This window comes from Capronia epimyces (genome assembly GCF_000585565.1).
Source record: "Capronia epimyces CBS 606.96 chromosome Unknown aczIQ-supercont1.4, whole genome shotgun sequence".
Taxonomy (NCBI): domain Eukaryota; kingdom Fungi; phylum Ascomycota; class Eurotiomycetes; order Chaetothyriales; family Herpotrichiellaceae; genus Capronia; species Capronia epimyces.
Genome location: NW_006912907.1, coordinates 1,794,135 through 1,821,650, shown reverse-complemented (window position 1 = coordinate 1,821,650; position 27,516 = coordinate 1,794,135). Strand labels below are relative to the sequence as shown.

At 53.1% G+C, this 27,516-nt stretch overlaps 6 protein-coding genes across 6 annotated transcripts; 4 read left to right on the top strand and 2 right to left on the bottom strand.

The window, feature by feature from the left end:
- Positions 1 to 242: 242 nt before the first annotated feature.
- Positions 243 to 1,268, bottom strand: A1O3_05287 (uncharacterized protein; the record flags this gene model as incomplete). Its single annotated transcript, XM_007735412.1, has 2 exons — positions 243 to 1,126; positions 1,196 to 1,268. 2 exons carry the CDS (start codon positions 1,266 to 1,268, stop codon positions 243 to 245), a joined length of 957 nt encoding a protein of 318 aa, XP_007733602.1.
- A 3,240-nt stretch (positions 1,269 to 4,508) lies between these two features.
- Positions 4,509 to 5,590, top strand: A1O3_05286 (uncharacterized protein; the record flags this gene model as incomplete). Its single annotated transcript, XM_007735411.1, has 2 exons — positions 4,509 to 4,776; positions 4,836 to 5,590. The coding sequence occupies 2 exons, from the start codon at positions 4,509 to 4,511 to the stop codon at positions 5,588 to 5,590; spliced, it is 1,023 nt and encodes a 340-aa protein (XP_007733601.1).
- Positions 5,591 to 9,304: 3,714 nt separating this feature from the next.
- On the bottom strand, positions 9,305 to 16,286 carry A1O3_05285 (protein pyrABCN; the record flags this gene model as incomplete). Its single annotated transcript, XM_007735410.1, has 2 exons — positions 9,305 to 12,949; positions 13,047 to 16,286. The coding sequence occupies 2 exons, from the start codon at positions 16,284 to 16,286 to the stop codon at positions 9,305 to 9,307; spliced, it is 6,885 nt and encodes a 2,294-aa protein (XP_007733600.1).
- Positions 16,287 to 17,564: 1,278 nt separating this feature from the next.
- Positions 17,565 to 21,077, top strand: A1O3_05284 (uncharacterized protein; the record flags this gene model as incomplete). Its single annotated transcript, XM_007735409.1, has 1 exon — positions 17,565 to 21,077. One exon carries the CDS (start codon positions 17,565 to 17,567, stop codon positions 21,075 to 21,077), a length of 3,513 nt encoding a protein of 1,170 aa, XP_007733599.1.
- A 785-nt stretch (positions 21,078 to 21,862) lies between these two features.
- Positions 21,863 to 22,664, top strand: A1O3_05283 (vesicle-associated membrane protein 7; the record flags this gene model as incomplete). Its single annotated transcript, XM_007735408.1, has 2 exons — positions 21,863 to 21,900; positions 21,953 to 22,664. The coding sequence occupies 2 exons, from the start codon at positions 21,863 to 21,865 to the stop codon at positions 22,662 to 22,664; spliced, it is 750 nt and encodes a 249-aa protein (XP_007733598.1).
- A 1,241-nt stretch (positions 22,665 to 23,905) lies between these two features.
- On the top strand, positions 23,906 to 27,259 carry A1O3_05282 (uncharacterized protein; the record flags this gene model as incomplete). Its single annotated transcript, XM_007735407.1, has 1 exon — positions 23,906 to 27,259. One exon carries the CDS (start codon positions 23,906 to 23,908, stop codon positions 27,257 to 27,259), a length of 3,354 nt encoding a protein of 1,117 aa, XP_007733597.1.
- Positions 27,260 to 27,516: the final 257 nt, after the last annotated feature.

The window sequence follows — 27,516 nt, the reverse complement described above, 5'->3', positions numbered from 1 at the left end:
ACCGCTCACAGTCCTTAGGCTTAGGGGCTTAGGGGCCCAGGGCTCCCAAGGCCCTTAGGCTCTAAGGCCTAATTAGGCCTAAGAAGCCCCTAAACCTCAGGCACCACCACACCCAACTGCGCCAGCACTTTACAGCAAGTATCCTGTCTCCTATCTCCTGTATCCTAGTAGTACTTCGTACTCCGTGTTGTCCATGGTATGGACCATTGTGAGCCTCTCTCGGGACTGCTCAACCATGGTGGCTAGAACTTGAACTGTTCACGGACCAGCCGCTCACTGATTGTCCACACCTCCTCCATGTACGCCTCTGCATCCGCGTGCTCTGGCAGCATCTTGACTTGACAGTCGTCCAGATACGCTCCGGACTCTGAGGCAAGGCTGGGATCCAACGCGGCACGCAGTTGGGTGGCACATCCCTGCTGCAGTGTCTTGCGCCCGGGTAGAGTAAAGGCCGGATTGTCTCTCTTGGCTGCCTCGATGGCCTTGTTTCTCAGGTCCTCGGTGAGATAGAGCTGCAGATTCGTCTTGATACTGCCCGGGTTCAAACTGAAGGTCGCAATGCCGCGGGACCGGAGTAGGTTGGCCAGTCGCTTGGCGTAAAGAATGTTGCAGGCCTTGGACACTGAGTATGCAGTGGTCGGGTCGTAGGTCGTGCCCTGCGCGTAGGACAGGTCTTTCAGATGAGGCATGAGGGCGGCGGCGCTTCGCTGCGAGGCCGAACTGCTGACCACGACGATGCGCGAGACGATTCGGCCGGCCTTCAGCAGCAGGTTCGAGAATAAGAAATGGCCCAGATGGTTGGTTGCAAACTGGGCCTCGATTCCGTCCTCGCTGAGCGCATAAGGACAGGCCATGATGGCAGCGTTCAAGATGAGCACGTCGATCTGGTCATCCCCCAGCGTCGCCTCCACGTCGCTGACCGCCTGTCGCACAGACTTCTGACTCCCCAGGTCCAGCTGGATGAAGCTGACCCTGACTTCTGCATGATCTCGACCGATCTGCTCAACGAGAGGTGCAATCTTCTCTCGCGATCGTCCAGCCAGGATCAAATGCTTCGGGCTGGCTGCAGCGAGGCTCGACGCCGTCTCAGCGCCAATGCCACCGGGGGTCGGGCCTGTGATCAAGACTACACACAGTATACACTGGTTAGCTAGCTCACAGTAGAATTCTCGGCCGTCGGAAGCGTGTCCCTTACAAGTCTTGCCGGCGACTCGGTCCTTGAACGCGTCCACGATTTCTGATCCGGTGGTCTCAAAGCCGAACGCCATAGTGACAGGAGGCAACGGTTTTTTAGTTCAAAATTGTGGTATCAAGGGCAAGCAAACCATATTTCCCAAGCATCAAACAAGGTTCTCACCCGGCCGCGGGTGCAGTCTCTTCTCTTTATACTCCGTATGTGCACACAGAATCTCGAATATGCACTCACATATACATATCCCCGGTTAACCCCGGCCGAGGCTGTCAGCAAACGTGCTTAACGCCGGCCATCCTGCTGACCGCCACCGTTGCGGCGCAGCGATGACGAGAAGGAGGAGGAGCATGCAGCCAATGAAGACGATTGGAAAAAAGGAGGAAATGTGAACGTGATCCCAAGCTCGCAGAACGCAATCATGGGGGTGACGATGAAGTCGAGCCTGGCAAGGGATAAGCAGGCAGGTTACAGGATCCAGGAGCGCTCTTCTCTACCGCCTTGTACCAACTTCAAGAATAGCCTTCATTGTCATGCTAATGTCAGAAGGCTATACCTACCAAGGTGGGAGCAAACATGGCGATCAGTCACCTCCAGACGCGACCAGTACCGGCCTCCAGCTTGCTTCAGCGCTCGGCGTAACCTCCGTCTCAACCTGGATCCTGACAATATTGATCTTCTGGCTGCTAGGTTTAGGACCAGACCCGGTGGAGAGATATGTGTGTGCAGTGTGCACAGAAGTTTCCAGGATGCATCCGCCCCCGGCAAAGACGACTGAGACCGTGCTTATGCATCCTCGTCGTTGTCTTCAGCCTTGATGGCAGAGTCGCCTTCATCATCGCTCTCGTCGTCAGCTTGATTTCCTTCCTCTTCTTCTTTGATAACTGGCTCCTGAAGAGCTTCTTCTTCTTTGCAAGCGATGATGGCCCAGAGACCATGCTGCTGTACCTTGATCTGGCCCCTGGCCAACTCCCTTCTTCTTTGGTGAGGCGCTCTTCTTTGGTGAGCGGCAGCCAATCTGCTTCGGATCTTCTCAACAAGACCTTGTCGTGGACTGCTTCGCCCAGGTCTAAAAGTCAGAAATGCGTCAGCATGGGAATCTCAGGTTGGTTTGACGGGAAAAAGGCTTGAGTTGAGCTGTCTGGACAAACTCTGTGAATAGGGCAGACTTACTTTCGGTGGCTGAACAGTGCAGTGGTCTTCCATGCATAGCTAGTCACCTTGTTTCGCCCACTGCATCGGCTGCTCCTCTTCAATCCTGGACAGGTATTCCACCTCTTTCTTCGACAGTCTTCTTGATTTCTTACAACTGCGGGATGGCTCTAGACTGTCGAAGAAGGAGAGGGAGATGGAAATACCGTCCAGACGTTAAGAGGAGCGCCGATGCAGTGGTGACCATTCCGACGTTCTCTGCCAACATGCCCTGTGCCCTTGTCAGCTCTGGCATGTGACGGGGATCTCTACCAGAAAGCACCGTCTCTTCTCGGTCTTCATACCTTGAGGGCGTTGCAAGTTCCTAATGGCAATACCATTCTTTTTGAAAGATGGATTTGGATCTCTAAAGGTCAGCTTCCGATTTTGCTGTGCTCAACTGATGCCTTACAGAGTTAGGGTCTTCTAGGTAGGAGATCGGATTGGGAGTATGCTCGAGCCTCGAGGACCTGAAGCTGGCCAAGAGCAGATGTCGATGTTGTCGGGTCTTTAAAGGATGCAGACAATGAATAGGGAGTGAGAGTAGTGGAAGAAACAAACAAGCCCCGGGCCTTGACTGAATTTGGAGCAGCTGCGGCTTGGTCTGCGGCTGAGCGGCTTGTATCGTCTTGCGGCTGCATCATTGCCTACTTTCATTGCCCTCTTCACTGACCAGAGTGTCTCTTCCCCATCATTTCCACGTCTCAGACAAGACATGGTGATCTTGCTATCTATCTCAGAGACAATTATGTTTATGAGTGTCTGACGATCCAGGTTCATCCTACATAAAGAACAAGTCTGGCCACATAAACCAGCAGAGGGCCACCCGGGGTAGGACAGAAGGCGAGCCAGCGTGCAGGGAAACACAAAGCGGCTAATGCTGTGCTCCTAGGTGAACGATTCCGATATGCTCATGTTCACTGACAGCCAAGGCAAAGAAAATCCTTCCTCTTCTCCACTCGATTTGGCCGCTGAAGTACACACCTCGATTCTTCCTCGAGCAAGACACTATACGATTCAACACATCGTCCGAGAGGCCCCCGTCTATGTTGAAAAGGATCAAGCCCGACGTAGTGGTTGGTCGCCTTGCGGTATGAGCTGGATAGGGGCACGTTTCTCCTCGAAGATGGCCGCAAAGACCAACCTGGACATGAAAAGGCATCTGTGGAGCCCCTACTTACTGCCCGGCTTTGAAGACCCTGACTTAATTCACAGCAAGATTCGCATCCAGGATTTGTCGCCGTGCATCTGAGGTGGTTCATTCGGCAATTTTGTCAGCGAAGGGACATTCAACCTGTCACTCACGACCCAACGTTCACGACCCTCCTTAGGCTACAGGGCACATCCAATAAGACCAGTTTAGCAGAAGTGAAATGGGACGGGGGCCGGCTCTCTAGAAAAGAAGCAGGACGCACCCACGTTGGAGTGTGTTCCAGACAAAGAAGGCTGAGAATGTCCCTGACGAAGCTCAAAAACAACGCTGGATGGCCGGCTGTCTCATTCAGCGTCGCACTCCTTCAGGACAACAACTCACTGTTTTCAACCAGTCCAGCCGGTTCGGTCTGGTTGGGGGCGAGGCTGGCGCCCTGTGGGTGTGGCCACGTGACTGTGGCTGTGACTTTCCCGCCCCTGCTGCGTCACATGACGCGATAACCGTGATTGGCTCAGGGGGATTGGAGCGGGCCGGCAGGAGGGCGCAATGGAGACGCCAGGGGCCACCAGGCACCTACCAGGGGACACAAGAAACATACACCAGGGATCCTCTCTACACGCCGCTGCTCCATATGTTTATACCCAGTCCCATTCAGGCCGCCTTATTCGCCTGTAGAAGCTTTCCCCTGCCTGGTCAACATGCTTCAGGCCTGAGGAGCCGCCTTGTGCCGTGTAAGGCCCCCCGACGCGCCCCTGCGCACTTACACCATGCCGCCCACCTTATCAATAAGTAGTCGCTCGACCGACTCCGCGAGAGAAGGTGGGAACATTCGATCTCTTGGGGCCCTACAAGCGAAAATCCCGTTTCATCCCGCTCTCTCTCTTCCTCCCTCTCAACGCTCGCGCTACAGCCTCGCAACGAAGAACAAAACCCGCCGTTCGTCCCCAACGACGCTTCGAACGTGCACTCGGTGAGATGGCGCTCCTCGTCCGCCTTCTCGTGACTTGCCTTCTTCTCCGTGAAGCGACAGCAACATGCTACTTTCCCGACGGAAACGTCTCCAGCCTTGACGTTGCATGCAACCCAGATGCGGTCGATTCATTCTGCTGCTACAGCCACCAGGCGTGCCTGTCCAACAAACTGTGCTTGACCGGTGTCGAAGACGGCGTCAACCAATACGCGCGAGGGACATGCACCGACCACACATGGCAGTCGGGGGCCTGCCCCGACTTCTGTCTTGACCGTATGGACTTGTTCTCTCACCCATGTGTAGATGGCTGCTGACATGTTTGCCGCCGACAGAACAGGCACTCGGCAACCCCGTCATGAGCTGCAACGTTACGGGGTCTGATTCGTACTGCTGCAACTACGACTGCTCCTGTGATTCCGGCACCGAGGATGAAGTCTTGAGCTTTACCGGCACCCCCTATACCATCTCAGTCATCGGAGTGACGTCGACATACCCCAACCCCAGCGCCTCGACGCAATCTCCCTCGACGACGACATCAACATCATCCGTGTCGACGACGACATCAACATCATCCGTGACGCCGACGACTGCTTCGCCAACCACCGAAAACGGTCCCGTCGGCTCCTCAACTGTCAATGCGGCAGGAGCCGCTGCAACTTCATCAGCCGCCTCCGTACCCCAATCCGACGGCAAAAAAGGCGGTTCGAACAGTACGGCAATCGGCGTCGGTGTGGGAGTCGGGGTCGGAGTCGCGCTCCTGCTGGGTGGCGCGGCTGCTTTCTTCCTCTACCGTCGCCACTCTCGCTCACGCTCCCGTGCTCCTGTTCAACAGGACGCCATGCCCGCATTTGACAAATCGGCAAACGATTACTCTGGACATGGAACCAGTCCGACTAGCCAGCCCAGCCCTTACAACGCTCCGAGCCTGGATCCGAAGCAGCCGTTCCTGGGGAAGCCCGCTCTATCCAATCCAAGCGTCAGCGAACTGGACTCAAGAGGCCACGGCTACAGTGAACTCCACGCGCAGACTGACCGCACAGATGATACACCTGGAGGCTCCGACTCGGGAGTCGCAGAGCTTCCATGATAAGTGGTGCTCACGACTATTGTCTGATGCATGCCATTATGTTGATCTACACAGCTTCTCGAGCTAGTTCCAGCTAAGCAATGAACGAACGGGCTTACCTTCATCTTCTCTCTTACACTCAGTTGCATTCCGGCACTTATCTGGACCGGTTCGGGATTTGGGGGGCCTTTCTGGGCACGAGAGGAGACTCTCTGCTCTTACACACTCAGCTGCCGGAGCAGACACAGCTGCATAGTGCAGCAGATTTACCTCGTCTCTGCTGAGCCACGGCCGGGAACATGCCAGCCACCCTTCACCATTGGGATGCGCACAATCTCACCTGTGTATCATATATCAGTCGCGGCATTGCGCCGGCAACTAAGCCCAAGGCCCCGTCTTGCCGAAACAGTCGTGGCTTCCGTCGTGGCGTGGCGAGCCACGAAAAGCGGCTTCATCAAGTGAGTAGTCTATGTGCTGCCTCTACCAGTACAAAGCCGAGCCGAGATTCTTTGGATTAGTGGACTGTTGACCTGGGCGCAACGGAAGGGACATGCACAGCCCACAGTTGCCATGAGTATGCAAGCACATTGTGGTTCCTGCGTTGATTTAGTACAGTGCACACAGCGTTCTCGACGGCCTGGGAGCGACATATGAATCGAATGAGGCATTTGACATGCATTTTCATTTGCGTTTGCGTATGTGTATGCGTATGCGTGTGTGTATGTGTATGTGTATGCGTATTTGTATGAGTATGTGTATGCAACAACTGCTTCTCCTCTATAACTATAGAAACGGGAAACTTCAGAGCCACCATGCAGAAGGGGGAAGTCCGGGCTCCGGGCCAGGCTAAAAACAAAGGTCGTGTCGTGTCGTGTCTGTGCGTGCCGGTGTCGTCGTACAGTATCACCAATGTATTGCCTGTTTAAATGCTCTGTATATGTACGGAGTATATGTATTATATTGAACATCGAACCCCTGATCTGCAATGTCAAAAGACCATCATATCCAGCCAGCCTTTTTTAGTCTCTGGCCCTGCTGGTGTGTAGTGCCATGAGCCATTTCCGTCATCATCGTCCTTTTCATGATGTCCATCCTATCTTATTCTATAGGGCCTAGATGATCCAGATCATATCTTCATACCCTTCCTAGTTTCATTTCCATTTCGTGTCCGTATCCGTTTCCGTTTCCCACTGCCGTTGCCGTTGCCATTGCAATTTCAAATCCCGGTCACTCCATCTCAGTTCACCCCACGGTGGAATCGACTCATCCAATATGCAAAACAACAACTCAGTAGCGTCGAAACGTTGTGTGGAGGAAGTTGGCGACATTTTGCGACAGCAAAAATCTTGTTTTTGTGATAAAAAAACACATCGTCCTCGTAGTCGTGCTTGGAGACCCGTGAAATCTGTCGAGAGAGGCGAAAGTGGCGAACGTGACGTGTTGGCCTTTCCAGAGTCGTGAATCCCCATCAAACTATCTGAATTTGTGAGGACATGTCCCCTCATCAGATCTTAGCGCAGTTGACCCTCTTGGTCAGGAACTTCACATCAGAGCCGCAATAGCAGCCACGATGGCGACCATGGCCCCGTGTTCAGAACTCAATGGGAATTTGCTCGCCGCACCGGTATAGGTCGCGGCGGGGGCGGCTGGGATTGTGATGCTGCTTCCTGGAGTTGATGTTGAGCTGGAATGCGTGGGCTCCCAATGCGAAGTCGAGGCATGCGGAGTGGTGCTGGTGGATATAGTGGTAGTCGGAGATGGAGAACTCGTCGAGCTGGAGCTGGAGGAGCTGGTCCAGTCAGCCCAGCTGTTTGATGTCGTCCTAGCGGTGGTTGTTGCCGAAGTCGTACTGGTCGTGGTCGTGGTCGAGGTCGAAGTTGATGAAGTAAAAGTGGAAGTAGAGTTCCAGACGGCCCATGTCTCAGGGGTGGTAGTACTGGTTGTGGTGGCACTTGTGGAGGTAGTGGAAGCTGGAGGAATGATGGTAGTCCAGTCAGACCAAGTCACAGGGGGGGTGGTGGTGGTGGTAGTAATAGTAGTTGAAGGGGTGGTAGTGCTGCTAGTAGAAGGAGTGGTAGTAGTCCAGTCTATCCAGGTTTCGGGAGTGGCGGTAGGAGTGGCAGGCACCGTACTTGACGCGGCGACTGTGGTCCAGTCGCTCCAGACTTCTTCGGTAGTGGTGGTCAAAGAAGTGGTAGTTGTGGTTGTGCTGGCGCTTGATGTTGTCCAATTAGCCCATGTCTCGGGAGTGGAGATACTAGTAGTCGATATCCAGTCTGTCCATGCTTCACTACTACTCGTAGTTGACGTGGCAGGACTAGTCGTCGTTGTGGTAGAATTAGAGAAAGGGCCGGTGGGGGTGGAATTGTGAGGCGCTGTAGAATTGGCAAAGGGAGGCAGGGTCGAGTTTCCAGATTTCTGGCAATGGGCATTCAAAATGACCATAACGATAGAGACAGATTCTGTGAGGCATTCTTCCGCCACGCACGAGTGTACCGCGGCGGTAGCGTCCGGCGAGCAAAACCTCGTGGGGTTGGGAAGGGCAGAACCAATGCAAGAGAGAAGGCATTGCATAGGGCCGTTGATACTATCCGCAGTCTGGGGTCTGGGAAGAGCAAATGACAAAGGCAAAGAAGAGAGAGTAGCAGCCGCACTGACAGCGGTTTTCATACCCCGGAAATACATGGTTTCACGGAGTGGGAATGACGGGGTGATGGACGATGCAGATGTCAGACACAGTGCTATGTTCTCTCTGGGCGCCGTGCTAGTCGGTGTGGGTTCTGCAGTTGAAAGTTGAACGACCGGGCGGATAAAGGAGAAGACTCACAGACCTGAAGGCGACCTTCGACCTTGCAATATATACCGGAAGCTGTGGAACACGGCGTGCCAGGCAGCGCGGGTTGACGGTTGTCGTCCAGCCACTCGTCTGCAGCAACATCCTAGGTCACCAGTTACCAGTTACCAGTCAGCCGGGATTGACTGGGTATATCCCTGGACTGTCTCGGGCGGGCGACGAGTAACCAGGCATCAAAGGCGAGGTGTGAGAAGATGGCCGGGCTGGAGGAGGCGGAAGGCAGATGGCGGGGAGCGAGGGGACGGAGTTGCTGTCGAATTAGCCGCAGGGCTAAGCTATGCCAAGACCTGATTGTCCATGTCTATTGGAGGACGGTGCTCCAGCGTCCCGCTACTAAGCCATTCGAGGAAACAAAAACAAAGCTAAGGCCCGGTGCTGGGCAGCCTGGCTCCCCGTCTCCATGAACGTCATTGTTCTACTCCGTATATCTGTATGTCCACACTTATCGGTATTGATGGCCCTCCCTGCCAGCATTGCCATCCGTTTTATTACACCATGTGGTGGTGTTACACTATAATCCCCTGTTTAGGGTGCATGGGCATGGATCCCTTCGGCAGTCTGGCAGCTAGCTACCCTCCAATCTCATTCATATAAACCTGGCATTCTTGTCAAACCTACGTGGAATGTACGGATCAAACAACATCATCGTGGTATATTATCTTCTCTTTATACATTATAGTCATACATACATCATCACATACATAATAATACATGCCATCGCCATTGGCTTCGTCTCTAGCCTCGCACGGCCGGTTGATTATCGATCTACTGCTCTATTTTTGTCTGGAAAACATTATAGCCACCACCACATTACACGCCACCCAGTTTTCTTGCACGACGGCAGTTTGCAGAGTCCTCCTCCCTCTCCCTCTCCAGTCATCCTATGATGCAAGCACCAAGGCCAAAAGCGCCATTCTCGTGTAAAGACCATACCTCATCTGTCGGAAGTATGCTGCTCGTTGGTCAAAGTCAACCTCCTCGCTAATCTCGTGATTGCGCGGCAGCGGGTGCATCACAATCATGCCGGGTTTGGCGTACTTCAGAACGCTGTTGTCCACAATCAGGCTGTCTTTCAGTCGCTCGTACTCGTCGAGGCTTGAGAATCGCTCTTTCTGAACCCGTGTGCAGTATAGCACATCGCTCTTGGCAACAATCTCCGGGGTCAGAGTTTCGGATTCGATCACAAGCTGGCCGGACGCCACAATCAAATCTCTGACCTCTTTGGGCAGAGCTAGATCCTTTGGAGATACCAAGTTGATCCGCACTTCATAATACTGCAGCAATTTGGCCAGTGAATGGACGGTTCGCCCATATTTGAGGTCACCAGTGAACGTAACGGTGAGGCCAGTCACCGTACCCAACTCCTCTCGAATGGTGAACAGATCCAAAAATGCTTGTGTCGGGTGTTCTCGGCTGCCATTGCCGCCGTTGAGGATGGGGACCGGGGAAAACTTGGCCGCAGTTGCGACAGATTCTTCGTCTGGATGACGCAGCACCACTGCGTCTCCGTAGCATCCGAGCGTCCGAATGGTGTCCTGCAATGTCTCGCCCTTCTGTGTACTCGAGTGATCAGTGTTGATCGCGATAGTACGTCCGCCCAACCGTTGCATGGCGGCGTCAAAAGAAGCCGAGGTTCGAGTGCTTGGCTCATAGAACAGGGTGCAGAGCACTTTGGATTGGAGAATTGGCAAGATCCCTTGTCGCTGGACACCAAGTCGCATTTCTTGAGCCACTGTAAACAACACATGTAAATCCTGTCGCGTATATTGATCGACGGATATCACATGACGGTTCTTGAAGGGCGAAGATGCCAAAAGGGAGAGAAGTGACGGAGAAACCGTGGACGGAGGCTGTGGTTGCTGGAACGCGGCGGTAGGCAGAACTGGACCGCTGGTGTCGAGCACCTCGTCCATGTTTCGTGGACGGGCGATAGGTCGACTTCTCGAGGTCACTGAAGTCGGTCTATACATTGAGCTATCGAGGATCGAGGGCCGTCTGAGGACAGGGGCGTCGATCTGAGCACGCAAGACTGGAGACGTAGGCCCAATGCTTGGTGAGGTGGGTTGGATCAGATGCGACGACATGTCAGTGCCTTGGGGGCTGTCGTTCAAGATTTCACCATCAAGACAGATTGTCTTCCCCTGGAACACGACTCGTGATACGGCTCCTCGCAACGTTCTTCCGACAAACGGCGACCACACAGACCCAGCGTTGAGCACGTATGGACGATCGATGTCAATCTCCAGCGAGGTATTGGTTTGTTCGTGTAATTCAAAAATGGCCTTGGGATTGTCGTGGAGCCTGCTGGTGATGTCATCCATGGTCATTTTCCCTTCTGAGACGGCAGTTAACAGCAAGGGCAGTGCATCGGCAATGCCCACCGTCGGACCAGCCTTCTCGCCTGCGAGCTGGTAGGGAAGGCTACCAATTGAGAGCACATCGATCGTCGGCAGATGGTCCCACAAGGCCTTCTGGTCGGCGGCCGATGGCAATGCAGCACACTCGGGGTAATCAGCCTGAGATAAAAAGAGACTGTAGACTGACACGTCACAAGTGACCTTCAATCCCTTCTCCTTCGATAGAGCAATCAGACTGATGTCATCCTTGGAGGTCACATTTGTGACATGGACTTTCCTGTCATGTAGGCTGGCAAGCAAAAGAATGGAGGCCAGGTCTGTAGTCTTCGCATCTGTCACGATCGGCTTGTACGTAGGCCATGTCCCGAAATGTGCGGTGACGGTGGCGACTTTGTTGATGTTGCCGGATGAAAGGTGGTTGAAGGGAATGAAAAGAGATCCAACCTCAGCCTTGACGTGGACAATCTGCTCCGAGTTGGAATCGGTTGCCGCCACGGAATAGTTGAAATCGCAGTAGGCCCCGTTCTGCGCGTTGTGCTGAGCGACCTTGAGTGACCTTGCATCGGTCACAGCGCTGTCAATTCCAACAGGCATGATTCGAATCATGGTAAAGCCAGCTGCCACCGAAGCTCTGCTCACCAACGAGAGATCGTGCGAGCCTTTCTGAGCAAGCCCGGGAACAAAGGCCGCCACGTTGATCAAACCTGGGAGCACTACGCTCCGATGACTTGTCTGGAAGTCAATGTTGCTGATGTCAAGATCGTAGTGCCTCGCAAGCGCCTCAATTAAAATCTTTGCAATCTTGACGTTTGTGATCAACGGGGTCTGGTAGTCAACCGCCATTCGCCTAGTGCGGTACCCTTTGCTCATGTAGTTGGCTGGTCTCCTGAACCTGTTGCTGGATGGTAGGTTGATGTACAAATCGATTTTGTTGTTGGCCAAATGCTGGGTCAGCGAATACTCGGATTTCTGGTCTTTTTCGTCGCTGCCGAGTATTTCCAAGTATTTTACTTTGATGCCATGTTCCTCCAAGAAATCAGCAGTGCCGGATGTTGCGAACAGATTGTAGCCCATCTGGTGTAGCTTACGCACGGATGGAAGCATCTCCGTCTTGTCTTTGAAGGATCCGATTGAGAGAAGGATATTCTTCTCAGGGAGTTTGAAGCCTGTTGAGATTGTTGCCTTGATATAGGCTTCCCATCGATCACGTCCAAAGCAAGCAACTTCCCCAGTCGAAGCCATCTCAACTCCAAGGACTGGGTCGGCACCAGACAAGCGTGAGAAGGAAAATTGTGGCGCTTTGACGCCGACATAATCGGCAGGAATCGTGACAGGTGGATATGGAGTGACCGGTTTACCCACCATGACTTTGGTGGCCATCTCAATCAGATCGACTCCCATAACTTTGGAGACAAATGGGAAGGATCTGGAAGCGCGAACGTTGCATTCGATGACCTTGATCTCGTTGTCTTTGGCAATGAACTGAATGTTGAACGGACCTGTGATGTTGAGGGCATTTCCAATCTTCCGCGTCGCTTCTTCGATCCGGGCAATGGTCTCGGGCAGAAGATCTTGTGGAGGGCATATGAGCGTTGCATCACCGGAGTGCACTCCTGCATTTTCGACATGCTCCGAAATAAAATGCCCAGTCATGACGCCGTCCTTTGCAACAGCATCCATCTCGATCTCTTTGGCATTTTCAATATACTTGGTAATCACAACAGGGTGATCCCTTGAGACATCCACTGCCTGGTTGAGGTAATTGGCAAGATCGTCTTTCGAGTACACCGTATTCATTGCAGCTCCTGACAAGACGTAGGATGGCCGCACTAGGACGGGATACGAGACCTTTTCGCAGAACTCCAGTGCCTCATCGATGCTCGTGAGTTCTTTCCAAGTTGGCTGATCGACATCGATGCGGTCCAGCATACGAGAGAACTTGTACCGATTTTCTGCCGAGTCGATCATCTCCGGAGAGGTCCCCAAGATCTTGACATTCAATCGCTGCAGAGGGAGGGCAATGTTGTTGGGAGTTTGCCCACCCATTGAAATGATAACTCCACTGGCTGATTCAAGCTGATAGACGTCCAGGACCGTCTCGAGATTGATGTTCTCGAAATAGAGTCTGTCTGCCTCGTCGTAATCCGTGCTTACCGTCTCGGGGTTAAACTTTGAGAACAGAAATCAGTGAATGATTTGGTGAAAAGGTGTAAAAGAAGGCGCAAGGGGGCAAATAGAGGGCAAAGGTAAAGAAGCACAAACTTACATTGACCATAACAGTCTTGAACCCCTGTTGACGCAGGGTGCGGATTGCCCTGACAGAGCACCAGTCAAACTCGACCGAAGAGCCAATACGGTAAACACCAGACCCTAGAACCATGATGCCATGATCATTGAATGTAATGTCACTCTCCGACCCATTGTAAGTCAAGTAGAGGTAATTGGTATAGGCGGGGAATTCAGCTGCAACCGTGTCGATCTGTTTCACGAAGGGATGTATTCCTGCTTCAGTTCTCAAGCGTCTAACAGCTAGCTCGTTAGAGTTCCAGGATCGAGCAAGCTGACGGTCCGAGAAGCCCAGTTGTTTGGCTTGTCTTATCAAAGACGGAGGGACGGTGGTTAGACTGAACTTGGACATCAACTTGGAGAAGTCACTCAGACCCTTGAGTCTTGACAAGAACCATTTGTCGATCTTGGTCATTTCCCAAATCTTGTCAACCGTGTATCCTGCATGCATTGCATTAGCAATGGCAAACATTCTCTGGTCAGAGGGAGTCTGCAATTCATCGTCGACAGACATCAAAGGATTAGAGATATCTGAGAAGCCAAGATTGTGGAAATCGACAGAGCGAATGGCTTTCTGAATGGCTTCTTCGAACGTTCTGCCTATGGCCATCACCTCGCCGACACTCTTCATTGACGAGCCAAGCTGGGTTGATACTCTCGTGAATTTCTTGAGATCCCATCGCGGAATCTTGACGACGACGTAGTCGAGCGAAGGCTCAAAGCAAGCACATGTCTTCTTTGTGACCGAGTTCGAGATCTCGTTCAGTGGTATACCCAAACCCAGCTTAGCGGCAATAAAAGCCAACGGGTAGCCTGTAGCTTTGGAAGCCAGAGCCGAGGATCGGGACAATCTGGCATTGACCTCGATGATGCAGTATTCTTTCGAAAAGGGATTTAGCGCATATTGGATATTGCACTCTCCCACTACGCCCAGATGGCGAATGACGTTAACAGCCGTCGTGCGCAGCATGTTGTAATCTTCATCGGACAAGGTTTGAGACGGTGCGACCACAATGGAATCTCCGGTGTGAATACCAAGTGGGTCGAAATTCTCCATGTTGCACACCGTTATACAGTTGTCCCGGGCATCTCGGACAACTTCGTATTCGATCTCTTTCCAGCCTTTCATACTCCTCTCGATAAGCACTTGAGGGCTTGCAGCGAAGGCTTTCGTGCAAAGATCGCGGAGCTGGTCCATATCTTCGGCGAAACCACTTCCGAGACCACCCAGCGCGTACGCAGCTCTGACAATGACGGGAAAGCCGATGTCTTCCACAACGCGCATAGCTTCCTCGAGGCTTGAGGCAGAGGCCGATTTCGCGCACTTCTCTCCAATGGATTCCATGCTTCTGGCGAATAGCTCGCGATCTTCGGTGGTAATAATTGTTTCGATGGGCGTTCCCAGGACTTGAACTCCGAGGGCCTCAAACTCATCTTTCAGCTGAATCCCAACTTGCAAGGCAGTCTGACCACCAAAAGTACAGTAAATGCCGTCCGGTCGCTCATGCTTGATGACTTTGCGGACAAAATCGGCAGTAACAGGCAGGAAGTAGACTTTGTCCGCTAGTCCCTTGGATGTCTGTATCGTTGCAATGTTGGGGTTGATCAGAATGGTGTAAATGCCTTCTTGCTTCAAAGCTTTGATAGCTTGACTACCAGAGTAGTCGAACTCCCCAGCTTGACCAATACTGAGCCCCCCACTTCCAAGAACAAGGGCCTTCTTCACCTTGACCCGTGGATGTGCTTTCTCATTCTCCTCGATTGCGCCTCCCGGGAAGGTGACTGGATGCTGCAAAGCCTTTTCAGACGCAACACTCTTCATGACTGCATCGATAAAGACGTCGAACAGGAATTCGGTATCCCGAGGGCCGGGGGTGGATTCTGGATGGAACTGAACGCTGAAGTAGGGTCTCGAAACGTGGCGGATACCTTCGTTGCTGCCATCATTTGCATTCACGAACAGCTCATGCCAGCCTTCCGGCAAGGTTTTCGTGTCAACAGCAAAGCCATGGTTTTGTGAAGTGATGTAGCATCGGCCAGATAAGAGATTAGTACAGGGAATATTGTGTCCTCGATTACCGAATTTCATCTTCAGAGTGCTGGCCCCGGCGGCACGAGCAAGCAATTGATGACCCAGACAGATGCCGAATATGGGTGTTCTTGCCTCCGCCATGGCTTCTGAGATATGCTTGACGGTGGTTGAAAGCATGGCAGGGTCACCAGGACCATTGGAAATGAACAAGCCGTCATAGTCTTTCCCCGCCAGTCTTGGGAAGTCATAATCCCAAGGTACCACAAGGACCTCCACACCGCGGGACAGGAGACAACGGAGCTGGTTGTACTTGAGGCCAACGTCCACCACCACAACTCGAATGGGCCGGCCAGAGGGATGCAAGAGCGCTTTGTCTTTTGGAGGAGAAATCACCCGCGGCTGTTTGACTGAGACTTCTGCCACCAGGTTCCGTTCATTTTGGTCATGCCACTCGACTTCTTCCACATGCTCTCGCCAGTTCACAGGACCCATCACTACCTCGCCGTTAAGAAGCGAATCTTCTTTGGCACCGTTGGTGAGCTTCATTTTCGGAGAAGCTTGTGTCATGAGCATACGACCCAACATACTGCCTTCTTCTCGGATGATCTTGGTGAGTGCTCGTGTGTCGACCCCATATATTGCGGGGACGCCTTGCTCTTTCAGCCAGGTGCCGAGAGAAGAGGTGGCAAGATGATGAGAGTATGTTTCGCCGGCATATGACGCCACGACAAGACCGGCAATGTGGATTTGATTCGATTCAAAGTACTTGGGAAGGTCTCCCAGCAACTCGTCGGGTGTCTCTCTCGAAGGTACTCCGTAGTTGCCCACAAGTGGAAATGTAATGACCAAGATCTGCCCTCGGTAGGAGGGATCTGTGACAGACTCCGGGTAGCCCACCATTCCAGTCTGGAAAACGAGTTCTCCGGAGACGCTCTTCTCAGCTCCGAAGCTGAAACCCTCGAAGACCTGGCCATCTCTGAGTTCGAGGTAGACCTTTAATTGTTGGTCGTCGAAGGGTTGAGAGGAGGCAGCTGGGTTTAGAGCGCCAATACCGCCGCCTTCTGTGATATAGCTAGGGGAAAGAGGCCGGTCAGCATTGCCCAGCTCAACCGAGGCGGCAACTGTTGGACTTTGAGGCAGCCCACTGCCGTTGGACATGGGCCGACCATCCATGGTCGTCCGAGGCATGACTGAAGAGATCTTTGCTGTTACAACAGCAGAAGAAAACTCAAAGGGACATCGGCTAGATAAATGAGGTGCAGTCCCCTGACTCTGGACAGTTTAAGACCGACGAGAAGGATGGGAGGGACGGGAGATTGAAGTTTCAGTTGGCTGCCGCTGCCATACGAATTGAGGAATTGAGCGAAAGAACTTTTTGATGCCAAGCCTTTTTTCTGGCTCACTGCCAGATCGCATCGACCCAATCAGAACCGAGGATGGCGTTAAGGGGCCCAGCAGTTGGCTCACCCCCCTGATTTAGCGATTTAGCCCACGCCGCCCTAAGGGATGCGGAGGCTATGCCCGGAAAGCCCTAGACCCGTCATTTCAGAGAAGGTACCTAGGTGGGCACTCCATACCTAGGTAGGTACCTAACATATAAGTATCTCCTACCTCACGTATAGGTACCTACCTTGGGCACCTAATACCTAACCTATGGGACCTGGTAGGGATGCAATCATTCTTATTACCTACCTCCATGTAGGCACTACTAGGTAAGATACGTTGAAGTCGATAGGATTTTAACAGGAGTTGTATAAATGTAGGCGCAAGCTAGCATGTCTACCTAGGTACCTATACACTGAAACAGCACAAACGTTACGGCTGGTCACCGCCACCAGTCGCCATCTTGCCCTCGCATCGAGCCCTCCTCAAGCGTCCCCCACGCTTTGCTGCACTGCGCTGCGCTGCACGACAGTCGGTTGTGCATAAGTGCACTGTCTGGCTGGCTGGCTGGCTGGCTGGCTGCAGCCTCCAATCACTGACGGCAACAACCCTACTTCTTGCGTCGATTCTTATCTTGATCGCTCCTTTTCGCGGTCGAGGATGGATGATGGATGCCGCCATCTCACCCATCGCTACTAAGATGGCAAATCGTGTTCCGCATGTTTGCAGGCCAAACCCGCAGGTGGGGGGCACGGCCTGCTGAAAGAGAGCCTGCGGCCGTTAATTTATCAATTAGCAGACCAACTCTGGAACCTCGACTGTCACTGTCAACAACTTAGAACTCACCATCTCTTTTCTTCCCACCCTCAAAGCCGGTCCCGATTTCCCTCGTCCATCGCAGTTTCTCTTGCACCTTGTGTTCTCTCCGTGTGTTTATATACTAGGTAGCATTGTTATGCATTGGACTTCGTTACCCACCGTCTTCCGCCACCGTTGTTTGACGCGTTCCACGCCCTCCCTGTCCAGTTATATCGTGTCCTGACCCTCACTCTTCGCCTTGCGCTGCTCCTGGAATCCTAGAACATGTTTTCCTCGCTGCGGCGACCAGCTCGAAGCAGACCGCACCGCGATAGTTCGCCGCGGTCTTCCTCATACGGCCCGACCTCAAGATCACCAGATGCTGCCCACAATAATACCCAAACCCACCAGAAACGACCCGGCCGCATGGAAGCAGATAATACAATTTATGAAGAGGCAGAGCAAGAGTCCGGCGATGAAGAGGAGGACTACTTCCCAGAAGAAGAGGAAGACGAGGAAGAAGAACACCAGGGCGACTCTGACGAGGATGGCCCAGACGATACGACACCGCTTCTTCCCATCTTCTCAGCTGCCCATCTTGATGCCCTCCCTGTTTTTGCTCTCACTCATGCGATTCGGATTTTGGTGACTTCTCGATGCGATACGGTCCTGACTTGGGAGCAGCTTCGGTCGCCTCAAGTCTCTCAATTCCTTCTCAAACCCATCGAACAAGAAATCCGCAGCAACCACCTAAATGCTGCCACACATTATGCTCTCATGGCCAATTGTCTCCAATACGGCAAGGAGGCCGCTGTCTCCGCCGTCAACAGTGGCACAAACAAAACCCGCGCTATGGTGTGTGAGCTCCTTGCCATCAAACTACTCAGAGACTTCTCGACTAGAGAATTAATCGATGCCCTGTCTTACGATTTCGATCCTCTGCAAGGCCAATTCGATACAGTCCCCGTGGATGATGAGGCCCGTCGAGGCACAGAACATCTGAGAAAGTCCACCCAGCGGCCGGCGCGAATCTCCTGTTTTGAAATTGCCATTCGTGCACAATCCAAGCGATTCCTATCCCATCCCTTGGTTGTCAAGCAGCTGGAGGCAATCTGGGCTGGCACCATCGTGTTCCATTCCGCCGCCGATCACCTGCATCGGAAACTTCCCCCGGCCAGGCAAGTCAAAAGCTATGGCACAACCCAAGGTTATTTCAGCGTCGGGACCGGGCCTGTGGCTGGAGATGCTCAGTTGCCACGACGAGCTGTAACGCTTTACAACCCTTGTGACGCCTCCCTTTTCAAGTTGTCGCGGCTGCGAGTACCTCGCTATCGGAACATGGTATCCACATTGTCCTTCGCGGTCCTGCTAAGTCTCTTCGTCGCTGTCCTGGTTCAACGCTCACTGGAAATTACAACGCTTGAAGTCGTGTTCTGGTTCTGGGCCGCCGGCTTCATGCTCGATGAGATCGTGGGCTTCAACGAACAGGGTTTCAGCCTGTACATTGCCAGTTTCTGGAACACTTTCGACCTTGGAATCCTCCTCATCTTGTTGGCCCATTTAGCTCTGCGAATCTATGGCATTGTCATGCCAGATGTCAAGAAGCACACAGTGGCAAACATGGCTTACGATGTGCTCGCTGCTGATGCTATTCTGCTCTTCCCAAGGTTGTTTTCCGTCCTGGACCACTATCGCTATTTTTCACCTCTCCTGATCGCCTTTCGATATATGGCTGCCGACCTCGCGGCGGTGTCTCTCCTTATCCTCATTAGCTGTAGCGGCTTCTTTGTCGCTCTGACACTGTCCTTCGGCAACGGGGGGGTAGATACCCCGAGCTCGGTTGCCTATGCGTTGCTCCAAATCGTCATGGGCTTCACTCCCGCCGCTTGGGACAGGTGGGACAAGTACAATGTCCTCGGGAGGATGATATTGACCTTGTTTCTGTTCATCTGTCATTTTCTTGTTGTCACAATTTTGATTACTGTCCTGACGAATTCTTTCATGGCCGTGGTCCAAAACGCGAACGAGGAGCACCAGTTTCTGTTCGCGGTCAACACCATCTCTCATGTCAAGTCTGACGCCCTGTTCTCCTATGTGGCTCCTACCAACGTCATTCAATGGCTCTTGGTTCCGTTGCGATATGTGGTCCCATTTCGGCAGTACGTCAAAGTCAACCGCACTGTGATCAAGGCCACACACTTCCCGATTTTATTCTCGATATTTTTGTACGAAAAGACAGTCTTGCAATCTACAGTTTTCGATACGATCGATCTTGTAGAACGTCGAGGACGCTCGAGAAGGACAACAACAAGACAACTTTCCCAGCTCAATCGTGCACCCTCGATCGCCACCTTCCGGCAGGACAAAGCTTTAGAGGAAGTGTTCCGGCAGCCCTACGACAGCACTATGCGTGGTGCTCGTCGCAGTCGGGACCATCGAAAGACAAGCAATGTTGTGAATACGTGGATGAAGGAGATTGGCGATGGTGTTGCAAGCCCGCCCCTTGAACAGGATAGACGGATTGTCGACAGGCTCGAGGGCAGGGCACCCGTTTCCAGGCTATTACGGCCAGTCAGCAGGGTCCGGACATTTTCTCGCCAGACCATGTCTATTGCGTCCGATCCAGAAGAGTTCGCAACCCATGCAGATTTCCTATCCCCAAATCGTGCGCGACCGATCCACAACAACACACGCAGCGTGCCTTTGGAAGAGCCTTCAGCACATACGGATGCCGAAGATGACGACGAGTTGCGGGGCAGCGAAGACATCGATCAAGAAGAGACCACCACATTAGACGGAGACTCCTCAGACGGGACTCAATCAGAAATCATACAGCGTTCCCGTAGCCTGGAATCTTACAAGGCCCCTACGACAGAGCAACTGCCCACCATTGTGGCAGCAACCACGGGTAGCCCGTCGCTGCCCGTGGTCCAGACAGGGCCTGTACGTGTCAGTAGCGACGCAGATTCTCCCCCCGGTCCGCCACCACAAGTCCGACCCCGTCAGCATTCCCGGAACCCTTCAAGTGCGACAATGATCTTCAGACCTGTGGCAGACTCGAGTACTGATAAGTCCTCTTCTACTGGAGAGTACAGGGGCCCCTCTAGTAGACCGCAGACCTCAGCGCCTGGTTCGGGGTTGCGGACACCAGTATCTAAGCCAGCCTCCGGCGGAGCTGGTCACCGGACGCCCAAGAGGACGACGGTCGGTCCTCCTCGACTAGCACCAAGCCTCCCAAGCAGAAACGACCCAGCGTTCCGATCCGCCCCCAATCTTGCCGAAGTGCGAGGTCAACGGAGCCACTCACGCCACAACTCACCGCTCGAGATGGATCTGGTATCGGACATTGGCGACAACAGGGCAATAGGTGGCGGGTACGTTGGCGCCCTGCCAGCCTCCTTCGCCGCTCAAATGTCACAAAGCCTGCTCGGATCAAGACACACAAAGGCACAACTCGAAGAACAAGAACTGTTGGCCAAAATCATGATGGCACGAATGAACAGTCTTGAGGAAGGCTTCAGGGAGGTGATCCATGAAATGCGCAGACAGGACAATACTAGAAGCAAAAGTCGTGGCAGGCCTGGCAGACCAGTGGTGAGAGAAAAGAGAGCCAAGGGCAAAGAAACTTACCAGTCAGCCACGGTTGGAGGTGAAAAGGAAGCCGTCGACCCCGACCCCAACCCCGACCTCGACCCTGCCACAAGTTCTGGCATGGTAGTACAAGGCTCTGAAGAGTACAATGCCGCGGAGAATATTGGTGGTGGCTCTGACCGGGCTGTAGGAAGGGATTCAGTTTGATTCGAGTGTCTGTTTTCTACGGCTGGCTTGCATTTTTGAGCAGCGTGAATACGATTCATTGGGCCGGTACATTTGGGATACCCCTAGCTACTTTGGCCAAGGGAGAGTTGCAACATCAGCTCGTTAATGGCAAAGCATGTACTAGATATTGGACGGCCATTGTCGCTATGCATCACGTTGGCATTTGCATTGTTTTTAATACGATGTTTCTAGTACGATCCTGTCGCCGTGGCAGACCTGAGGGAGTCGGGCTGTGCTTGTTCGAGGACATCAGCTTCTCATAGTTCCTCGGAAATGTCGATAAATCAGCAACACCTTCTGGCTTAGCTTGGCTGGTCCTGGCATGCAATCCATGAGGTCGAGAGACGGGCCGTGTTGAGCCTGGACGAAGCTGACATGGGGTAGTTTCTCTGTTGCGCCAGAGTCTCCGCACGTTGCACACGGCGGATTCTACAGACCAGGCTTACTATTAGTAGCCTTAGGGTTAGGGTTAGGGTTAGGGTAAGTCCTATGCCTCCTAAGCCCTGGTACGGTGGCGTTTCGGGCCCAGTTTAATGCACTCCGTAGGCAGTGTGACGCAGCCGCCAGGCGGCTTGAACAACAGCCCCAAGTGCTCAGACACCACCTTCTGTTCATTCATCCAGCATCCATCTACCTCTGCATCTAATCTGTCGCAGCTTCACAAACCTCAAAATCTCCAGGTGGACGAACGCAGTCTCCGATAGAGCTGCTCATCCTCTACCGCCGCGCCTCTCCAACCCGAATCCCATCCGCAGAAAGCCAATATGGCGTCGACCTCGGGGCAATCAAACCAGCTCTTGTAGTAGGTCTCGTGATTCAGGGTCTGTGATGGGCGTACTGACAGTGGCGACCAGTGCATGCATCGCGCATGGAAGCACCATCCTGACCGAACATACCTCTCCTGGCACTTCATCCTCCTCCGCCTCTTCCCTCGCTTCGGTGATTCTTCCCAAGATCTCGCATACGACTCCAGCAAAACTCACTTATACACACGAGCGGCTCTTTGTGCACTATATTGCGGACTCTCCCTCTTCATCATCTAACAGCCCTGATGAACAACTGTCGAGCCATGCAGCCCTTACCTATCTGGTGGTCGCGCAAACAGAGATGGGCAGGCGCATACCATTTGCATTCCTTCTGGACCTGAAGAAGAAGTATTTGGCGCAATACGATCCTGACTCTACGGACTTCCAGTCCCTACCGGCATATGGCACCGCAGCATTCAATTCTACGCTGAAAGCGATGTTACAACAATACAATACCGCGCCGCCCAGCGACGCCTTGACAAGTGCACGGAAAGAGATCGACAGCGTCCGGAACATCATGACGGAAAACATTGAGCGAGTACTGGAAAGAGGAGAACGCATTGATCTACTGGTGGACAAGACTGATCGGTTGGGCGGCAGCGCGCGCGATTTTCGAGTGCGCAGCCGGGGACTACGAAGGCAGATGTGGTGGAAGAATGTGCGAGTGATGGCGCTGCTGGTGGTAGTGGTCATCTTCTTGGTATACCTATTCGTCGGGTTCGGCTGTGGCCTACCAGCATGGGGAAAGTGTGTGGGCTGATTCACGTACCTGGACTGGCAGCCAGCAAGGAGTTCGGAGTTGGGAATTGCACAACATGCTCTCTCTCGGGTACAATCGGCGTTCATACGGGTATCACTGGAATCGGCAATCAGTTCAAAAGCGTGGATCTTGCAGGAAGCCACGGTCGGTTGTCTGTCTGTCCGTCTGTCCGTCTGTCTCTCGGTGTGTCCTATCGGTCGCTATTGAAACTGGCTCGCCATCATACCAGGTCCCTTTCCTGTCTGGCCTCACACGAAAGTGGTCTAGTCTGCCCTATCCGTACCTAACAGCGTACTAGCTGTGCTAGCAATTGCTAGTCGTAGTGTTATTGATACCTAGATATCTAGGTAGTTATGAGTTATGTGCACGTGACCCAGAATCTGGGGCAGATGTTGGATGCTGGATGCGGGTTCCATTCTTCAATTGCCCTTTCTCTTACTTGATTCTTCGCCTGCGACACATGCTGCCTCAATGACCCTTCGACGCCAGCGAACGATCGCATTCCCTCTGGTGGCAGGAATGGTGACAACTGCACCCGTCTTCGTCTTCGGATGCTGACCTTTGACCTTGCGCAGAGAGAAGAACCGGACCGTTCAACTCCTCCGCGGCGTAAAGGCGTCTCAGACGCATCTACGAATGGACAGCAGCAGCGCCCTGGTCTACTCGCAGCAACAAACAATGAAGCTGTGATACAGCGCAGGGAGGCGGGACAGCGCCCTCGTTAAGGCCAGCCGCTCTCGATCGAATCAACCAGCTGGTCGACATCCCCACCATGCGGCCTCCCCAGGGCCCTCCCAGATCAGGCAGACACACTGCACCAAACACTTGAACAAAGCACTACACTCGCAACCCCCTCGCTCTCTCGCTCTCTCGCTCTCTCGCTCTCTCTGGTCCCTTCCTGCAGCCTCAATCACCTGTCCTTGTCCGTCCTTGTCCGTCCTTTCACTCCAATCCCTTCTTGTCAAAATCTTTCAATAAGTCGGCCTGTAGCCTAGCCAAACTGCCCTCCGTCTTGCCGCCTCCGTAACACCTTTTCAGCCTTAGGCCTGCTTACACCTCGCAAAGATCAAGATCGAATTGTTGCTACAGATAATCACGGGTTCATCGCAGTCATACCACACTAGCCTTCTCCCACCCTGTTTGGTCGTCACACGGCTCTTCATCACGAAAGCCAGACCGACATCACTGCCCTCTACAACAGTGCCGACTCGTTTTGTTTTATGGCTTGAAACACCGCAAATATGACGTCGCCGCACTCCCCAGTCCCACCCGTGACAGGTTTCAATGCTGCTCAAAATCCAGGGCCCAGCCTGTCAACATCTCAATCTCAGCCTTGCCCCGACAACGTCACCGGTACCCAGAACACAGTGTCCGTACGTCCCCCAACAGTTGTTCAAGGCCAGTCCAACGATGACAGAGCTTATCAAGAAGGTGTTAGACTGTCCCTTCAAGATCAGAACAGAACGCACTCCACAGCCAAACAGGGTGCCGAACTCGACAATCTAATATTCAGCCTCAACAATGAGTTCCCTCTTTTGGATGATCCAGAAGGCGATACGGTCATCTACTTGGGCCCCCCCCCTAAAATGCCAGAACAGACTGACAAGGAATATCAATATATTGTCAATCACTTTGACCATGTTTATGTGGTCAAAAGTACGACACTAAGGCTCATGGGCGAGTCCTCGAGGTTCAACGACCGCGACCTCTTAGGTCCCAAGTCGGTACGCACGGAGCGAATTTTGCGAAAGTTAGGCATCCTGGCCAAGGCAGAGGCGAAGAAGGGTCAGAAATTCAAATACCACATTGACCTCCGTCCGCCCAACGAAGGTGATGAGGCCGTCTTTCTCCTCACTGAGTTGACATGTTCTAGAGGTGTTCTGACTTGGCATCTGGCTTTCGACAAATACGGACTGCCGCCACTCGCCGTTTCAGGCCACGATGGATATGGAGACTGTCCACAGGCTGTGAATGACCCCAGTCCATCAGGCTCTTCCCGTGCCACAACTACAAAAACAAACGTCTCCAGCGCCTCTCACCCGGTATCCAAGCATGTACCCTCGGGCACGGAAGCAGCTCCTCCCGTTGACGCCCCATTACTCAAGATTGGCCCAGAGTACTCTCCCATCCGCCATTGGTCTGCCATCGAACGTCTTCTTCATGCTATCCACGGCAACGATCCAAAACTTGATTCCGCAGCCAAGGTCTGGACCTACTTCGCCATTGCTAGATATTTTCGCTGTGCTCATCATGAACGGGTCTCTGGGTGGATCACAGCTTGGATCTACGAAAACAACAACGTGGATTTCATCCAAAACAATCCTGAAGTGGCATATCGAATGGGAATGGGAATCAGATCATCGGTCCTCGTACAAGATGCATTCTCCATTCTCGTCGGAGAGAGAGCTCTGACTAACGTGCTTGGAGAATTCAATCCAGCCATCCTCTCTCCGCTCGACCAGAGCGTGCATGGGCGCAAGCTCGAACTCCTAGGGGATGATGAGCGTAACCGCATTGACCACGCAGCCGCTTCTTTTGTCACAAGAATCCGAGGGGTTGTACACTACCTTTGCCAAGACATGGGCTGGCTGCTCAAGTGTAGAAGTTACGCACTCCTCAACGAGGCTGGTAAAGTGACTCCTACGGAGCTTGAGCTGCTAGAGTCGACGAAGCATCTTGTCAAAGAGTACATCCGGTCTCGGATTTATTATGTTCTTTGCCAGGATCAAGGCACTTTTTCCGAGCTGGAAGGCGATCCAGAGTCAACTCTCCCGTTTCGGCCAAGTACAGGAGAGCACTACCATTCAGTGTACAATTCTCTCAACCAGCCCATGAGGATGTTTACCAAGACCTTCTGGCTTGCACTGCAACGCACAGACTTCGGAGCAGCTTCACACAACACTACACACAAAGGTACAGTCGGCATCCACACTAACACCTCGCCTTATATTGACGCGCTTCGCGAGCTCTGTCGGGATGATCCGGAAAATAGAATCAAACCCATCTCACGAAGTACTCTCGACAAAAAGATTGCTGCCGTCAATCGGATCCTGTGGAGAGTGCCTCTCGATGAGGGGACCCAGGCACGGCTGGACCTCCTGAGTGGATTCGGGAAGATCCCAGAGAGGCACGCGGAATCAACACAAGTGGAAGCAATTCCATCGGGAATTCCAAAGCACAGCTTTGACAGGTCTGAGCACTCTTCACCTGATGTTTCGCTGGCGAAACGTCGGAAGACTCTCGAATCAAAGGATATGCCGCAAAATCTACCATCCGCCAGCAGGACTAGCCTTTTTTCTGCATCGCAAGACCGAAGTCCTGTGAAGTCGCGCAAGACAAGTGGTCTGAATACATATGGGAATCGGAGCTCGCCGATGCCAAAGGATGATCAGCCCGCCGTTGCTCATAGGCCGAAACAGAAAGGTGTGCTTGAAAATGTCAGAACCTACGTCCAGAATCATATCTCCCGCCCAAGCGAGCAGGCAGACGAAGATCAGGAGCCCCTTATGCACCAAATCCGAAGTACATCTGGTCCTCAAACTCACGCTCATAGTCCTGAGCCCTCGGTGAGCGACGTCCAAAGTACCAACGACGCTTCTGGGCCCGAGCCTGACCCCCCAACTGCTGGATTTCCTATTGAGCCGACAACGGCAGCAGTAGTAGAGGCTTCCCATTCTCTGGACATGCAATTCAACGCGTGGAAAGGCATTTGGGAAGACTGGGGAACGCCTGAGAAGAGCGAAAAGGACGCTTTCATGGCATGGGGCGACGATCCCACTAATACCACCAACACCACATGGACCTTGGCCTATCCCATCAGCCCAGCAACCCTGCTTCACCAAGTCAACAACGAGATCTCCAACCTCTGCTCCACCATTCTGTACCCTTCTCATCTGTTCCACCAGAGCGGTCTGCTTCCGACCAATCTTTTCGACAACCTGCTTTGTCTTGACGCGAACGAGTTCCGATATCTACCACTGTGGAACCCCGACGGACTCGATGACGGTTCAGGAGGAGTTTTTGACGAATGCCCCGTCCCCAACCTCGACCCACTGAGCTCCAGATATGAACCCTTCGCAGCTGGACGAATCAGGGCGCCATACGACCAGGACCAGAATCGAGAGACCGATTCCGAATTTACCGACATTGCCAGCGAGGCTATTAGTACCGTTGGGAAGGCTAGTAAGCTCGCTACAGACGGCACCGAGACCGTCAAAAGTTTGTCAAGCATTAGCCTTGGCGAGTCTGCGCGAGGGGACGGCGACGACGACGGCGAGACGGTGGTGCTGAGCTGCGGATTGGGCAGTGTCGTGCAAGGGCTGCATGACATGGAGATAACTCGCGCGGACAATGAAAGAGACACAGCCGTCGGCATGAGCGACGACGATGTTGAAGCAGGAGACGGTGTCGAGGACAAACCTGAAGACGACGATGGACTGTATGAGGACGATGACGATGACGATTACAATGACGGTTATGGCGGAGATGATGACACCAATACTATGAACGGGCATCAAGAGACCTCGACGACCTTACAGCCCTCCCCCACTTCGACTGGTGACCGCGGTGACAGGGACGACTTTGAATGGTTGTGAACGCAGACCACCCAAGGCCCAGATTAGGGTGTCGCTGAGATATGTTTCATGTATCTTGCGTTGTGGACTACGCTTGCCCAGGTGTCTGTCCATATGGGACCTTCAAAGTGAAGCTCTTTTCGCGTCAACGAGCACAGAGTACTCAGATTTCTGTGCCCACAAGGCCCTTGGCCCGATAAACGTGCAGTTGCGGCGACGGTGTGGCTCCGAGTCTGAAAAAGAGCAGAAGTCAGGTGGACGAAGCAGTCGAGCTGGGA